General features: G+C 38.0%; 1 protein-coding gene across 12 annotated transcripts in view; it reads right to left on the bottom strand.

Moving 5' to 3' along the window:
- Positions 1-18278, bottom strand: part of OPTN (optineurin) — a 39227-nt gene that overhangs the window by 2872 nt on the left and 18077 nt on the right. For 7 of the 12 annotated variants that reach the window (XM_086334342.1, XM_086334335.1, XM_086334341.1 and 4 more), the window contains 7 exons: positions 13079-13181; positions 11800-11915; positions 10491-10640; positions 10029-10122; positions 9060-9218; positions 5643-5773; positions 2204-2283 (listed from right to left, as the gene is read on the bottom strand). In XM_086334342.1, the coding sequence (XP_086190468.1) occupies positions 2204-2283; positions 5643-5773; positions 9060-9218; positions 10029-10122; positions 10491-10640; positions 11800-11915; positions 13079-13181 (833 nt within the window). Of the gene's footprint in view, positions 1-2203; positions 2287-5642; positions 5774-9059; positions 9219-10028; positions 10123-10490; positions 10641-11799; positions 11916-13078; positions 13182-18278 lie in introns of all 12 variants that reach the window. The other 5 variants (XM_086334337.1, XM_086334336.1, XM_086334338.1 and 2 more) reach the window with 1 other exon arrangement.

Genomic DNA, 18278 nt, shown 5'->3' on the forward strand with positions numbered 1-18278 from the left:
AAATTCAGGTTAGAGAAAAGGCCTGGCAGTGCACTAGTGGGTAGATGCAGCTTTCTCTTCTGATCCTAAAAAATGCCTAAGGCTAAAATTTAGACCAGTCCCTGTGCTCCTTCTGGGTACCTCCCCCCGCACCCTACCCCCCCACCACCAGGTGGTGCTAGTGGTAAAGAACCTGCCTGCCAACTTGGGTTCAATCCTTGGGTTGGGAAGATCCCTTGGAGGAGGAGATGGCAACCCACTCCAGTATTCTTGCCTGGAATATCCCATGGATTGAGGAGCCTGGCGGGCTACAGTCCTTAGGGTCGAAAACAGTGGGACACAACTGAAGTGACTTAGCATACACTGTGCTCCTTCTGCATATGCCCCATGAATACTATATGCACCTTTTTGGAATTTTTTTTTTATGTGTATTTTTAACCTGAATCACTACCTCTAATATTTACTTTAATCTATTTTTTCATGTAAAAGGACTTTGGCAGCGGCATGTTGGCAGAGACAGGTGGTAGAAGGGATGCTCAGAAAAATTTTGCTGTAATTTAACAGTTAACTATAATGGCACCCCACTCCAGTACTCTTGCCTGGAAAATCCCATGGACGGAGGAGCCTGGTGGGCTGCAGTCCATGGGGTCGCTAAGAGTCGGAAACGACTGAGCGACTTCACTTTCACTTTTCACTTTCATGCATTGGAGAAGGAAATGGCAACCCACTCCAGTACTCTTGCCTGGAAAATCTCATGGACGGAGGAGCCTGGTGGGCTGCAGTCCATGGGGTCGCTATGAGCTGGACACGACTGAAGCGACTTAGCAGCAGCATACATACTATATTGCTTCCTTGCTGTTGATAACAACACTGATAGTTCCTTTTCAATAGTCAGTTGGTATGTGGAAGGGATTCAGACTGATCTAGCATTAAAAAAATTAAGAATCAGTTTTATGTAAAATTTAGATAACATCTTTTTGATAACATGTAATCAAATCACATAACATCTGATTCTCCTTAGTGGCATTGCTATTAACCTTTCATCTAGTTATGTCAGTCTTTGATCTTTTGACTATTAAGTTTTTTCCTATCTAGACTCAAGAATAATACTTCCCTTTCAGTGACATAATTTACTATAAATGACAGAACATTATTCCTGGAGTATTAAAACCATGTAATAAACACAGCACTATATTTTGTGTAAGTATTATGATCAATTTCACTAGGGAATTAAAATCTGGATATAGAACATAATGACAGGCTTACTACATGTAGTACTGTGTAGTGGCAAAGAGTAAAGATAACCTTGGGCTCCATGTTCAGTTATGCTCCTTAGAAGCCTTGTGATCCTGGGTTATTGAACCTTGTCTTCTGGAAGATGGTGATACAATATACCTGATGGAATTTTGTGAGGATCAGATGAAGTAATTTGTATGAAGGGATCAGCATAGCACCAGCACATAGTAAACTCTCAATAAATGGTAACCTTACTATGTGCATAACACCAGGTATTGGGTGAGGATATCAGCTCTGCAGGAGCTTATTTAATAGAGTACTTACATGCATATTTAGAACACATAAGTAACTATAAAATAGCAGATAAGTACTGGAACAGAAATAAAGTACTTTGGAAATTCAGGAGGGAAAGGTCACATTCTGTGGGATTCATGGGGATGGTATTTGAGATGGGTTTTAAAGATGGGATATTCTTGCCCGGAAAATCCCATGGATGGAGGAACCTGGTAGGCTACAGTCCATGGGGTTGTAAAGAGTCGGACACGACTAAGTGACTTCACTTTCACTTTCACTTTAAAGATGGGGTAAGAGTTCACTGGAAAGAGACTGTAGGAAGAGAGAGATGAATAAGGAAGGGCCTTTATATGAAGGATACCACATAAGCAAGTACACATAGGTGTATAAGTTCAGGACAAGTTCAAGGAACAGGGAGTGATTCTGTTGGCTAATATCCATAGGGGAACAGAGTGAGAGAAGGCTCAGAATTTTGGCTATGCCAAGTGTTAACTGCCAATGTGAAGAGTCTGGTCTGGATTCAGGAGGGAATGGATGGAGTTTGGAGCACTCTGGAAATAAGCCTGATTTTTGCTGTATTTTTGGTAACTTGACCTGGAATGTATAGAATGTAGTGAGATTTTCCTTCAAGCAACTTCTTCACAGGATAGCAAACCCATGGAACCTCTACTACTTGGTATCACACGTGACTCACCTCTTTGAACGAGATAAGCCTGCTGGTCAGCGTCACTTGCTCTCGCCCCGTGACGGCTCTGCATTTCCATCAAGGTCTGCCTGCTGGGATAAAAAGTAACGTTATCTGTGAAACCTTGAAATATGACAACATTAAGCAGGCATTCAACAGAAGTATGAGAAAAAAGAGGTAAACTACAAAGCCAAGGTTCATAGAAACCAGAACTTATGAGTAATTTGAGTTTTAAATATGACTGGCACTAGGACTGCTGCTGCTGCTGCTAAGTTGCTTCAGTTGTGTCCGACTCTGTGCGACCCCATAGACGGCAGCCCACCAGGCTTCCCCGTCCCTGGGATTCTTCTGGCAAGAACATTGGAGTGGGTTGCCATTTCCTTCTCCAATGCATGAAAGTGAAAAGTGAAAGTGAAGTCACTCGGTTATATCCGACTCCTATCGACCCCATGGACTGCAGCCTACCAGGCTCCTCTGTCCATGGGATTTTCCAGGCAAGAGTACTGGAGTGGGGTGCCATTGCCTTCTCCGGCACTAGGACACAATGTAGTAAATATGATTTTTTAAAAATCAGGAAATAAACAGAATGTCAATCGATGGGAAATAGGTTGGAAAAAAGTGGCATATTTCTAAAGCAGGACACAACAGAGCAAACAATGAATTAAATCTGCATATACACACAGATTTATAGATATATATATATAGTTATATATATATATAAATAGTTCAAAATCAGTTATCTATATAAAACAAGTTGCAGAATAATACCTTTAGTGACAATTTTGTAACCTATGCACCTTGTTCTAAGAAATTAATATTACCTTGTTTTAAGATATTATATAGGTGTGTATATACACAAAAATACAAAACAGCTGGAGATGCTACACACGAGTTCCAAGCACTGTGGGAGAGGGAGAGAGGATTATACTGAGGGGTAGGGAGAAAGGAGACTGCAACTTCATCTACAGTTCTTTTTCTTCTTTTTATAAAATATACTTTAAGCAAATAAAAGAAATATTAGTAACTGTCAATCCTCGATGGGTAAGTATTGGCTTCCCTGGTGGCTCAAATGGTAAAGAATCCACCTGCTGTGTTCATGGATCGGAAGAATCAATATAGTGAAAATGAGTATACTACCCAAAGCAATCTATAGATTCAATGCAATCTCTATCAAGCTACCAACAGTATTTTTCAGAGAACTAGAACAAATAATTTCACAATTTGTATGGAAATACAAAAAACCTCGAATAGCCAAAGCAATCTTGAGAAAGAAGAATGGAACTGGAGGAATCAACCTGCCTGACTTCAGTCTCTACTACAAAGCCACAGTCATCAAGATAGTATGGTACTGGCACAAAGACAGAAATATAAATCAATGGAACAAAATAGAAAGCCCAGAGATAAATCCACGCATCTATGGACACCTTATCTTTGACAAAGAAGGCAAGAATATACAATGGAGAAAAGACAATCTCTTTAACATTTGGTGCTGGGAAAACTGGTCAACCACTTGTAAAATAATGAAACTAGAAAACTTTCTAATACCATACATAAAAATAAACTCAAAATGGACTAAAGATCTAAATTTAAGACCAGAAACTATAAAACTCCTAGAGGAGAACATAGGCAAAACACCCTCCTACATAAACCACAGCAGGATCCTCTATGACCCACCTCCCAGAATATTGGAAATAAAAGCAAAAATAAACAAATGGGACCTAATTAAAATTAAAAGCTTCTGCACAACAAAGGAAACTATAAGCAAGGTGAAAAGACAGCCTTCAGAATGGGAGAAAATAATAGCAAACGAAGCAATGGACAAAGAATTAATCTCAAAAATATACAAGCAACTCCTGCAGCTCAATCCCAGAAGAATAAATGACCCAATCAAAAAGTGGGCCAAAGAACTAAACAGACATTTCTCCAAAGAGGACATACAGATGGCTAACAAACATATGAAAAGATGCTTGACATCACTCATTATCAGAGAAATGTAAATCAAAACCACAGTGAGGTACCGTTTCACACCAGTCAGAATGGCTGCTATCCAAAAATCTACAAGCAGTAAATGCTGGAGAGGGTGTGGAGAAAAGGGAACCCTCTTACACTGTTGGTGGGAATGCAAACTAGTATAGCCACTATGGAGAACAGTGTGGAGATTCCTTAAAATACTGGAAATAGAACTGCCATATGACCCAGCAATCCCACTGCTGGGGATACACACCGAGGAAACCAGAATTGAAAGAGACAAAAGTACCCCAGTATTCATCACAGCACTGTTTATAATAACCAGGACATGGAAGCAACCTAGATGTCCATCAGCAGACGAATGGATAAGAAAGCTGTTGTACATATACACAATGGACTATTACTCAGCCATTAAAAAGAATACATTTGAATCAGTTCTAATGAGGTGGATGAAACTGGAGCCTATTATACAGAGTGAAGTAAGCCAGAAAGAAAAACACCAATACAGTGTACTAATGTATATATATGGAATTTAGAAAGATGGTAACGATAACCCTGTATGCAAGACAGCAAAAGAGACACAGATGTATAGAACAGTCTTTTTTGGACTCTGTGGGAGAGGACGAGGGCAGGATGATATAGGAGAATGGCATTGAAACATGTAAATTATCACATGTGGAACAAATCACCAGTCCAGTTTTGATGCACGATACAGGACGCTCGGGGCTGGTGCACTGGGATGACCCAGAGGGATAGGATGGGGAGGGATGTGGGAGGGGGGTTCAGGATGGGGAACACATGTACACCCATGGCAGATTCATGTCAATGTATGGCAAAACCAATAAACTATTGTAAAGTAAAATAAATAAAACTGAAAAAAAAAAAAAGAAAAAGAATCCACCTGCAATGCAGGAGACCTGAGTTCAATCCCTGGGTCAGGAAGATCCCCTCAGGGGACCTTGCCTAAGGAAATGGCAACCCACTCCAGTATTCCTGCCTGGAGAATTCCATCAGCAGAGGAGCCTGGTGGGCTACAGTCCATGGGGTTGCAAAGAGTCAAACATGACTGAGCAACTAACATACACACCTTGGTGTGTGTTATTTTATTCTCTGTATTTTTATGTTTCTTACTCCTCTATATTTTGTTCTCAAAGGAAATTTTTAAAGATAGAAGTAATTTTAGCAGTACTTTCTTGTAAAACATATTACAGAATTACTTAAAATATTAGGAATATTTCATCCATGACAATGACAGGATATGACTGGAACCCAGATTATTATGTTTTTACAATTTATCTAGAAGCAGAAACTCAATCAGGTTCCCACAAGATACTGCCAAGCCTTTTAAAGTAAACCAAGTGTCAGGAACACCGTCAGGCCAGGTGTACTCAAAGCGTCTTGTAGCTCAAACAGCTAAAACACTGTGGGTCCCTCTCCCACAACCTGGGTAATCTGTGATCCAAGTCTTTCCCTCATTTACCTGCCTCCATCTTCGAAAGCATTGTTTTCTTTCAGTAGAACTGCCAGCTGCAATGCCAGCTGCTCCTTTTCTTCATGAATCTTCTCTCTTGCTGCTCTTTCAGCATGAAAATCAGAACAATAAACCTCCATCTGTTAGAGGGAAAAAAAGAAAGAGAAGTTACTACCCAGACAAATGTGGATTCTCTACAGCCTATCTGCTGATAAGTAGAAGAGGCTGTGCTACATCCGGTGACACGTCTTACAAATATAATAACAGGTACATGCTCCTGCTAGAAACCAGTGTAATGACCATGACCATGTGAGTGAGCCATCCTGAAAATAGATCTTCAAGTCCATCCTGAGTATAGCCTCATGAGAGACCCTGAGTCAGAATCACCCAGCTAAGCTGCTCCCAGATTCCAGATCCATAGCAACTGAGATAATAAAAGCTTGTTGCTTTAGCTGCTTCATTAGGAGAATAATCTGTTACCTCTAAATAAATAAATATTATGCTATAATATGTAATTTCTTCATTGTTACAAAATTATAAAGTAAAAATGAATGTCTTCATAGTGAACTGAGTATTATTTTAATACCAATTTTTAACTTTCTATATTTTCAATTAGATTTTCCTTTTCAGATTTAGTGGTTCTAGGATATATTTTTTATCCATTATTTTAAAAAGTTAATAAAAATTTAAATATTCTAATCACAATTTTAGTTGCCAGAAAAAGTATGAAACAGATCATTTTAAGGGACTTCCTACCATTTGTGAGTGCTCTAACATTTTATAGTTTTCATTGGTAGATCATGGGCTTTTTTTGAGTCAGATATAAATCTGTGTTAGAATCTCATTTCCATCAAGTCATTAAGTTTGAGCCAGTAAGAACTAGGCCTTTGTTTTGTCCATCTCTATATCGCCAACATTGCTTTTAATTACATAAGCAATGAGGTGGTAGGAAGACTAATTCTGCTGCTGCTGCTGCTGCTAAGTCACTTCAGTTGTGTCCGACTCTGTGCGACCCCATAGATGGCAGCCCACCAGGCCCCCTGTCCCTGGGATTCTCCAGGCAAGAACACTGGAGTGGGTTGCCATTTCCTTCTCCAATGCATGAAAGTGAAAAGTAAAAGTGAAGTCTCTCAAAGACTAACTCTACCAGACATCAAAACATTTGTCAGGCCCAATCAAAGGAAATATCTGAAAAAGCTCAAGTTGAAATTCTATTCCTGAAGAAATAAAACCAAAGCTGTAAAAAGTGAAAGTTGCCAGTCATGTCTGACTCTTTGTGACCCTGTGGACTATACAGGCCATGGAATTCTCAAGGCCAGAATACTGGGAAAGGGTAGGATAGCCCTTCCCTTTTCCAGGGGATCATCCCAACCCAGGGATTGAACCCAGGTATCCCACATCACAGGTATATTCTTTACCAGGTAAGACACTAGGGAAACCCCAGAATACTGGAGTGGGTAGCCTATCCCTTCTCCAGCGGATCTTCCCAACCCAGGAATTGAACCAGGGTCTCTTGCATTGCAAGTGGATTCTTTACCAGCTGCGCTACCAGGGAAGCCTATAACTACAGTATCAGGCCCAATCAAACAATCAAAGAAAATAACTAAAAAAGCTCAGGTTGAAATTCTATTCCTATAGAAAAACTAAAGCTGTAAGTCCATTCAACCACTTTTATGCCACTATGGGCAGCAGGTAATGAGTATGTATATAGGGAATAGTAAACTTCTGGTATTGTTACATTGAAAATAATCTGTTTATCAGTTTGGCAAATGTTTAAAAGAGTAATGCAAGGATATAGGGAAATAGGGGCTTTCAGCTACTTTTGGTGAGCAAAAAATTTTGATTATGCACTTCTGGAAGACAACTTGGAAATAGTTATTTAACTTAAAAACAATCTAACCCAATGACCCAACTATTCCATTTCCATATCTTACTAGAGATTCCACAAATGCACAAGGATATACATACCAGAATGTTCAGTTCAGCATTGTTGATAAAAAGCAAAAATATTGGTACAAGCTACATGTCCATTAATAGAGGGCTGGTTAAATATATCAGGGTAATGCACACTTTGGACACCATACAACTGTTTTAAAAAGTACATATGGCTGTGAATAATAACATGGAGAGATATCCAAGATAAGTCAGGAATGAAAAAGTAGTACAATATGTATGGCATGATCCCGGTTTTAATTACACAAGCAATGAGGTGGTAGGAAGACTAACTCTACCGACATCAAAACATTTGATTATTTATAATGAGACAGTATGTACCAGACCAACAATGTACAAACAGCCCAATGGAACAGTGTAGAATCCAGAAATAGACCTGCGGGTACATTGACATAATATGTGACAGAGAGGGCAACAGAGTCCTTAAGAAAAGACGACCTTTTAAATAAATGGTGCCAAATGGATATTCATGTAGGAAAAAAAATATGAATCTTTACCCTTACTTCATTGCATATAGAAAAGCTAACTTCAGATATTTTTGTATCTTAATGTAAAAGACAAAACCATAAATCTTTTAGAAGTCAACACAGGAGAATATATTCATAGCCTTGAGGTAATGAAAGCTTTTAAAACACGACACAGAAGTACTATAATCAAATGAAAAGACTGATAAACTAGACTACGTTAAAATTAAGAATTCTGTTCATCAAAAGACATGCTCATGAGTGGAAAGGCAAATCACAGAGTGAAGAAATCTGCAAAAAGCACTGGAAAGGGCTTATATCTGGACTCTATAAAGAACTCCTATAAAATTAAGAAAAAGCCAGCAAACCAGAAGAAAACTGGGCAAAGACCTGATCAGGCACTTCACAAAAGGAGATCCTTAAAAGGCCAGTAAACATTTCAAAAAGTACACTTTCAAACCAGCAGGGAAATGCAGATTAAATGAGACACCATTATAAACCCACCAGAATGGTTAAAAATTAAAATACTGATAATACAAGTATGGGTCAAGGTGGATGTAGAGCAATAGGAACTCTCTGCTGACGGGAGTGAAAACTGGTAGGTAGATCCACTCTGGAAACCTCTTTGGCATAATCAATGAACACTGAGTAACCTGCCTACTCTAGGAACAAGCAGTTTTGCTCCTAGGTGTGTACCCAAAAGAAATGAGTACACAGATGAATAAAGAGACTTGCGTAAGAATGTCAGAGCAACATTAAACACCAAGCCCCAAGCTGGGAATGATCCAGCTGTCCATCAACTATAGAATGGATAAATTCAATGAGCAGTACACTTAGAAGTGTGGTATGCTTTCCACATGTGATAAACTTCAGTAAAAAGGTTTTTTGAAAATATATTAGCATAAATAGTGTAAAATCAAAAAAATATATCTTAAGCACCACCACTTTCCTGTTTGAGAATATAATCAAGGTTGGCTTCCCTCAGCTCACTCTTGGGAACGAAGCCTACCTGAGCCCTGAGGACAGCCATGGTCTCCAGGTCCTTCTCCTGCTTGGCAATGGTCTGCTTCATCCCATCCATTTGGAGCTGCTTGGAAGCCAGGGCCTTCTCTGCCAGTTCTAGCTTTCCACTCAGTTCCTGCAGCACCACCTTATCCACTTTTTCTGACTGAAAAAGATAAGCTTATTCTGGACTTGGTTTTGAAATAATTCAACCTATTTTAATAAAATGTAACATGAAGGCTTAAATTAAAAATTTACTAGATCTTTAGAGAGGAACCATATTCTAGGAAAATTAAACAAAAAACAAAGTATATTTCTAAGAATATAAACTCAAAGACCCCTTCTAATTCAAAGCTCCCCTGGTCTTTACTTATTCCCACTTTTGTCAGGTAAAACTGACAAAATTGTAAAATATTTGAAGTGTAAAACGTGATGATTTGATATACATATACACTGTGAAAGGTTCCCCCAGTTGGGTTAATTAACTCATCTCTCATTCTGACGTATCTATCCATGGTGTTTAAACTATCACACCATGCTGGGGACATTATTACTAAGTTAAGTTGCAGCCCAAGAAGTCCAGGGTCTCAAGTTCACTGACAGAGGCAAGCTAGCCTTGTGAGACCTCCCAGCAGCAGTCTTACTATACATCCATTACTCATGTAGAAGCCCATACTCGGCTTTCCTGCAAACTCACCCACCATTAGAAATGCTAACAGCTTACTCCATGACCATAAGGCATGCACCCCATCTTTGACTACATGGCACATTATACATATGCGGCAGGAGTTATGAACCCTTAGACACAAGAAATCAATTATAAATGGAAAAAAAAAAGATATAAAAGGAAAAAAAAAAAAACCTTTGAAACCAGACTTAGTTAAGGAGTAACACAACTACCTCACATATTTACATAAAACGTTCAATAGTTCCATTCACTACTAGGCTATGAAAATAATTTTTTTTCGATGAGTACCTCTCTCCTTTTCAGTTCCTCAATTGTCTTCAGTGCATTATTGTATTCTTGAAGAAGCCTGTTGTGTGTCAACTGTAGAGTGCCTAATCTGGACCTATTTAAAAAGAAATTAAAAAGGAAATCTTGGGGAAAGTACATCGAAACTTAGTCTTGCCTCCCAACTTTCTTCTGAATACTCAAGTAGCAAAATCTCTTCCACCTTTACAATCCCACCACCTACTAGCATATTCTTACTCTCAAAGAAAATGATTTTTCTTCAAATAATCAAGATAGACTACAAATAATTTTCATAATTGTTAAAATAAAACTTAAATTTTATCTCTTCAGAAAAGTCTACTAATTCTCCTTCAAATAAACAAAAGACAAAAAATAAATTTAATTTATTCTCAAATGATTCCAACTGCATAAAACTGCTCTTCTATCTTCTTTCAGCAAGTAGCCATCCAGTCATCGCACACTCACTTTTCATCTTCTGTTTTAGCTTGTTCCATTTTGATTTCTGATCGCATGCTTTCCACTTGGAGCTCTAACTTCTTGTTTTTATAAACCAGCTCTTGTTTTTCATTCAGTTCTGATGGGCTTGCAGAATTTTTCCTTTCAAGGGCCTGACATCTAAGAAAGAGCAAAATTTCATGAGGACAAACAATGTGCCTTCACATTTCTCAGTGGCTTTTAAACAGATTCTCAGATTATGTAGCAAATACAAAGAATTTCATGATGACATTCTTCAAAAATTTAACAGTACAAAATTAAATATTTTATCCTTCCTGCTTTTTTACTAGAAGTATTTCTGAACCGTTATGACTGAATATAAAAATATACAGATTTTTATAGAAGAAGTTTATAGGCTCTGTTAAGTACAAAAAATATGGTTTCTGATAAAGATTCAGGAGGAGAGAAGGAAGTGCTTTAAGTCCTTTTAAAGATCAGACTGAGAATTTCAATGTAACAAGAGCAAAATGAGCCAATGGCTGCTGTGTGTAAGGCATTAATGCAAAAAGCATGTTAAACATTAGCTTACTTAATACAAAATTTGAGTTATGACACACAGTTTACAAATGATAAAACTGAGGCACAGAGAGGTTAAATAAATAACTTGTCCAAGGTAATACCACAAATAAGGGGTAAATCTGTATTTCAACCTGGGTCTGTTTATCCAAAGTCCTTTGCATCAGCTGCTATGCTGTCCGTAATACTGTACAGCCTTGGTCAGTGTAACTCCACAGAAACATACATTTGTATATTGTGCTGGAAATATGCTTGCCAATTAATCTAAGAGAACAACATCAACTTAGCTTTTCTAAATTTGGGGCAACTCCTCACATCAAGAGAAACAAGCAGATGCAAAATTCTCTCAATTTAGATATTAGCCTTTATAACTGATAGAAAATCAAGTTTTTTTTCCCCCTAAATCTCATTCAGGTTCTTCTTGCCCTTTGTAGTTTTCTTTTATGTTTGTTCACATCAATGCTGTCAGCTTACATAAGTCACAGGAAGTCTGAATCACTGTTTTTTCCAGGTCCTCATATATGCTTAAAATGCCCCCGAAAAGCAGAATCAGAGTCCCCTGGGTCCATTCCCCCAAGGACTTCATGGTTATATATTAACCAGAACATTGGTGTTTTCTGAATTCATATTTCAATTAGGTGTCTTTTTCTTTTACTCAGTAATAACACAGTAACAAAACGATGTTTTTGTATATTGACATATTTTGTTAAACAGTACACTTTTTGAAGGCGGGGGGGTGGTAAACATTATCTCTCATTCTTACTTTTCTTGAAGTCTCTTCTTCATTAGCTCAGCTTCACTGAGTTTCGTGTGAGCTTCCTGAAGCTCCTTAAACAGGGTTGTCACCTGAAGGTTCAGTGTTTCCACTTCACTTCCAATCTGTCATCCAGGAAATTCCAAACATGCACTTATTAGAACTTAAATGAACCTCTTTATGAGGAAACAGTGTGAACCAGTGGCGTCTAACTAAGCCTGTGAACTGATTGAACTTTTGGCACTTAATGCCCCAAATATCTTGCATGGGAAAAAAAAAAAAAAAAAGCTTTGGATACAACTCTGTTTCCTCATAGAGCATTAACTGATCGATTGGATACTCTTGTGATAATGCCTTTATCATAATCACAACGGACCCTGACCACACTTCAGGGGATCACAGATCACGGTGCTGTCAAAGCACAACCTACTTTACCCAGCTAGCAACTCACGCCCACATTCCCTGACTGTTGTGTGTTTCTAGTTTACTCAGCTGTTTTCACTGTACTGGCTTCTTCCTGGCAGCTCTAGAAGTTTTATCAATGAGTTTTACAGTGCCAGGGAAGTCTCAATACTTCTTTATAATTAGTTGTTCATTAGTTTTGGTCTCTTCATCTCAGTTTTTAACATATTCTCCATTCTCTTGAAAGTAGGGGACTCAGCTCAGAGCGTGGCATACAGCAGGCATCTGATACAGGCTTGTTGAGTAAGTTAGCTAAAGTGAGTGTTTCATGTAAATGCCTTTCTTGTGGGCTACTGTGGGTCTTACAACTTCCTGCCCTCATCACCTTTCCCTAAGCTTCGCACTGTGTTCGCAGGTTACAAGGCATGTTTCTGAGTTGTCACACAAGTGTATATAAATATGTATGTAAACAAATGTCTTTTTTGTTCAAACTATTATATTCAAATGAGTAGTGGGAGAGAACAAAGACCCTTCAATTCTACCTGAAGTTTCTGGATCATATCCTCAAATGATTTCATTATATATTGGACAAAATTCCTTTCTCAATTTGTGGGCCTGTTCACTTAGGAATTCTGGAGAGGAAATCAGTCAAGAAGAGATAAAGGAGTGATTTCCTACAATCACTGGGATAGGAATACATCTCACTGCAATTTATAGTGAATGAAATTCAGATCAGGACAAGGAAACAGGAGAGAAATAGAAAATATTCAACATGACAAATTCTCCTCTATTTCTAAAGCCACAGAGCACATGACTTGGCTGCAGTGCCCTCACTACCCTCCATCCACTGAGAGTGTGGTAACAGTCTTAGACTCTGAGTACCCACAGTTTTGGTGTCTTTCTCCTCTTCTTTCTCTTGTTCTGTGTGCTCCTCTGTCTGGGTCTCAGTCTCAGAATGATCCTTGGCTTTCTTTTCAAAATCAGAAATTCTAAAAAATTACAGAATATAGAAAAGTTACTTTTTCTTTGGCTTCCAGAGGAATAACAATTGCAGACGCATTAAAAAGAACATTGTCTAAAATTTGGATAAAGGATGAACGTTTTCAAAATCTCTTCATATGCACTGTATTAGCTGTGGTTTTGCTTTCAACCAGATACTGGCTGGAACCGATTTAAGGGATGAATGCACATGGAGGTATAAGATGGGTATACTTTATCTTGAACACTGAAAGACACTGCCTTTTCCACATCACTGTAATGCACAGAACTGTTTTTTTAATTTGTATTTTTATGCGTGTATGCACGTGTGCTACATGAGAGTGGGTGCCTCTTTATAAGGATTCAGCAGAGAGGGAATCCTTATACTTGTTATAAGAAGATCCATCTAAGTTTATGAGGTCCTAAAACAAATATAGCAACATTCTGATACTGAATCAAAGTCATATGAAAACCATCTCAATACAAATGGAATAAAAAGAAACCTGTGATTAAAGATGGTAGATTAAATGTATGCATGTAATTTTTCTCCCACCCTGAATGCCACTAAAATGACTTTGAAAGTATGGAAGAAGAACATTCAAAGGAACTGCACCCTCCCTCCACCCCTGCCCAGCAAGAAACAGAAGATGAAAGTTGGTCAGATGTGTCAGAAAGCAGAAAAAGATAGCAAGAGTGAAGGGTGAGGAGGCAGAGGGAGGAAGAAAGAGATAAGGAAAGAGAGACAAATGGCAAAGAGGAACACCAAGTTAAGAAAATGAGAGGACTGGTTCAGGAGTCCAGTTCAAAGTAATAGTCATTGCTAGAATGAGAGAATAGAGAAAACTGAGGGTAATTAAGTCAAGATCATTTTTCAAGAACTGAAGAATGAATGAGGCCAAGAGTGTCCAGAACAAATGGATGAAAACAGGCCCCTCACCAAAGCACACGTGAGATGTCAGAAAACTTGGGATGGAGCAAAGAACCTTTGGGGGAGAGGACAAACAAAAGAAGTTTTATGCCAAAAGATCAAGAATCAAAATAGCAATGAATTTCTCAGCCTCAACACCAGGAGCCAGAAGACAATCAAGTACTAATGCTTTCAAAATTTGGTGGGAAAATTATATCCAATATATCAAGAGAATTCTGTATCTAGCAAAACTATCTGTTAAGTAAAAAGGTAGAAAGAGAGATTTTCACATATGCAGATTTCAGAAAATAGCCTCCCCATATATTCTTTCTTAGTAAGTTAGTGGAGATATTTAAAGATATTTAGTGAGTAAGATGGAGAAGGCAATGGCACCCCACTCCAGTACTCTTGCCTGGAAAATCCCATGGACGGAGGAGCCTGGTGGGCTGCAGTCCATGGGATCGCTAAAAGTCGGACACGACTGAGTGACTTCATTTTCACTTTTCACTCTCATGCATTGGAGAAGGAAATGGCAAGCCACTCCAGTGTTCTTGCCTGGAGAATCCCACGGATGGGGGAGCCTGGTGGGCTGCCATCTATGGGGTTGCACAGAGTTGGACATGACTGAAGCAACTTAGCAGCAGCAGCAGCAGCAGCAGGATATGGGGTAAAGACCTACAATTCATAGCCATCATTCCTTTTCACCTTTGAAAAGAACTGACTATCAAATAAGTCATTGGAAAAACACTGATTTCTTTCAGATAACCCTCATTCTGAATAAATAACTTTTTTTCATATTTTAAGAACAGATTTTCTTATACTTTTTCAACTGCTTCAGTTAGAAAGCGCTATAGTTTTAAGATTAATGAAACATTTATAATGTCTGAGAGAATTATGTATGTATATTATATTTATGTATACTTTAGTATATGCTATATACAGTATACTGCTGCTGCTGCTGCTAAGTCGCTTCAGGTGTGTCAGACTCTGTGTGACCCCATAGACGGCAGCCTACCAGGTTCCCCCGTTCCTGGGATTCTCCAGGCAAGAACACTGAAGTGGCTTGCCATTTCCTTCTCCAATTCAGGAAAGTGGAAAGTGAAAGTGAAGTCACTCAGTTGTGTCGGACTCGTAGCGACACCATGGACTATTTATGACTAAATGTTGCAATCATTGGAACCCTAAAACTGTTTCATTATGCCCCCTTGTCTTATGTGGTTTAGCACTCTGCATTTCTAAGAAGTTCATTCACACATAGAAATTCACTGACTTCACAACTCTATAAGGTAAATAAATTTTATCTCAAAGTGTGTGTGAGTATGTCACATTCTATGAGGTCAGTATTTCTCTCATACCAGAACCAGACAAAGACATCACAAGAAAACTATAGACCAACACCCCTTAGGAATACACATGCAAAACTCTTTACTAAGAAGGCTAGCAATCCAAGCCAGCAATATAAAGCAGATCATATATCATGACCAAGTGTGATTTATCCAGGAATGAAAAGTTAGTTTAACATCAGAAAATCAATCAATATGATACATTAATAGAGGTTTAAAAAAACACACACAATCATCTTCATAGACTCAGCAGAAGCATTAACAAAATGTAAAACCTTTTCATGATAAACACTACAACCAGGAATAGAAAAGAGTGTTTCAACTTGACAAAAGCATCTATAAAAAACAAAGCTAATATCACCAATTTAGTGGTGAAAGACTGAAAGCATTCCCCCCAAGATCAGGAACAAGACAAGGATATCTACTATCTCTACTTTTATTTAACATTGTACTGGGCAATCACAGAAGCAAAAAACAAATAAATAAAAGGAATAGTGGTTGGTAAGGAAGAAGTAATACTATTTCTTTGCAAATGACATGGTCTTGTATAAAGAAAATACTAAGGAATTCACTAAAAAAAAATGATTAGTGCTAATAAGTGAATTCAGCAAGGTTGCAGGCTACAAGATCAATATACAAAAATCAGTTATATTTCTCTACACTAACAATGGGACAGTAAGGATACCAAACCAGTCAATCCTAAAGGAAATCAACCCTGAATATTCACTGGAAGGACTGATGCTGAGGCTTTAGTACTTTGGCCACCTGGTGTGCAGAGTTGATACTTTGGAAAAGACCCTGATGCTGGGAAAGTTTGAGGGCAAGAGGAAAAGGGGGTGACTGAAGATGAGATGGTTGGATGGCATCACTGACTCAATGGACATGAGTTTGTGCAAACTCAGGGAGATAGTGAAGGACAGAGGTACCTGGCATGCTGCAGTTCATGGGGTTACAAAGAGTCAGACATGACCTAGCAACTGAACACTAACAATGAAAAATCCAAAAATCAAATCAAGAAAATAATTTCATGTATTATAGCACCAAAAAGACTGGAATACATAGGAATTAATTTTGAATAAGAACTGTAAGACCTATATGCTGAAAACTATAACACATCATTGGAAGAAATTAAGGATGACCTAAGGAAATGGAAAGAAACCCATGTTCATGGATCAGAAGACTTCATATTGTTAAGATGGCAATGTTCCCCAAATTGATCTCCAGATTCAATGCAATCCCTAACAAAATCCCAGCTTAAAAATAACAAACTTATTCTAAGAGTTATATAAGAAAAACAAGGGACCCACCAAAACAATCTTTTTAAAAGAAGAACAAAATTGGCAGACCTACATTTCAGAATTTCAAATTTTACTACTAAACTAATTAAGACAGTGTAGTATCGCCATTAGGACAGACACTTAGATCAACTGAACAAAACTGAGCATTTAGGAATTAATCTTTACATTTGTTTATGGTCAACTGATTTACACCAGGGGTGTCAGTGAGAAAAAAATTATCTTTTCAACAAATGGTGTCAGGACAAATAGGTATCCACATACACAAGAATGAAGTTGGACCTTCACCTTACACCATGCACAAAAATGCACTCTCAACATAGAGACTTAAATGTAAGAGCTAAAACTATAATAAAACAATTAGGAGAAAACACAGGAGTGAATCTTTGTGGGTTAGGCGGTGGTTTCTTAGCTACAATGCCAAAAGCAGAAGTGACCCAAAAACCAAACAGATAAATTGGATTAGAGCAAAATAAAAAAGAATTTTGTGCTACAAATTATACCATCAAAGAAATGAAAAGATTATTCACAGCATGGGAGAGAGTATTTACAAATCATATACCTCACGTCATTCAATAATTAAAAGACAGTCTAAACTTTTTAATGGGCAAAGAAGAAGATGCACATATAGCCAACATGCATATCCATCACTGGGGAAACAGAATCAAAATCACAATGAGACACCACTTGACGTCCACAAGGATGGCCCTAATCAAGAAGTCAAACACCAAGTGTTGGTGTGGATGCTGGTGAGAATGGAAAATGGTGCAGCCACTGTGGAAAACAGCTGGGTTGTTTTTTAAAATATTAGACAGAGAGTAACCATGTGACCCAACAATTTAACTCCCAGGTACCCAGCAAATTAAAAAACTATGTCCACACATAAAACTGTGCATGAATGTAGAGAGCAAATATTATTCATAATAGGAAAAAAGTGGAAACAACCCAAATGTTCATCAAATGATGAACAGATAAACAAAATGTTGTCTAGTCACACCATGGAATATTATTCAGCAACAAAAAGGAATGAAGATTGACACATGCCACACCATGGATGAGCTTTGAAAACATTATGCTAAATAAAATAAGCCAGTCACAAAAGACCACATGTTGCATGATTTGATTTGTATGAGAGTCCAGAAAAGGTAAGTCTATGGAGACAGAAAAGTAGATTACCATGAGGAAAGAGGAATGAGTGCTAATAAGGGACTTATTTGGGGGAAAAATGTTCTAAAATTATAATGTGGTAAAGACTACATAACTCTGTGAATATTCTAAAAAAAAAAAATAAAACGTACACTTTAAATGGATGAATTTTATGGCATCTTAATTATATTTCAATAAAGCTTATTTAACTTATATGCAGAGTACATCTTGAGGAATGCTGGGCTGGAGGAAGCACAGCTAGAATCAAGATTGTCGGGAGAAATATCAATAACCTCAGATATGCAGATGACACCACCCTTATGGAAGAAAGTGAAGAGGAACTAAAGACCCTCTTGATGAAAGTGAAAGAGGAGAGTGAAAAAGTTGGCTTAAAACTCAACATTCAGAAAACTAAGA

Source organism: Bos grunniens, chromosome 13, assembly GCF_055505025.1.
Source record: "Bos grunniens cultivar Pamir isolate PY7600 chromosome 13, Bosgru_T2T1.0, whole genome shotgun sequence".
In the NCBI taxonomy this organism is placed as follows: Eukaryota; Metazoa; Chordata; class Mammalia; order Artiodactyla; family Bovidae; genus Bos; species Bos grunniens.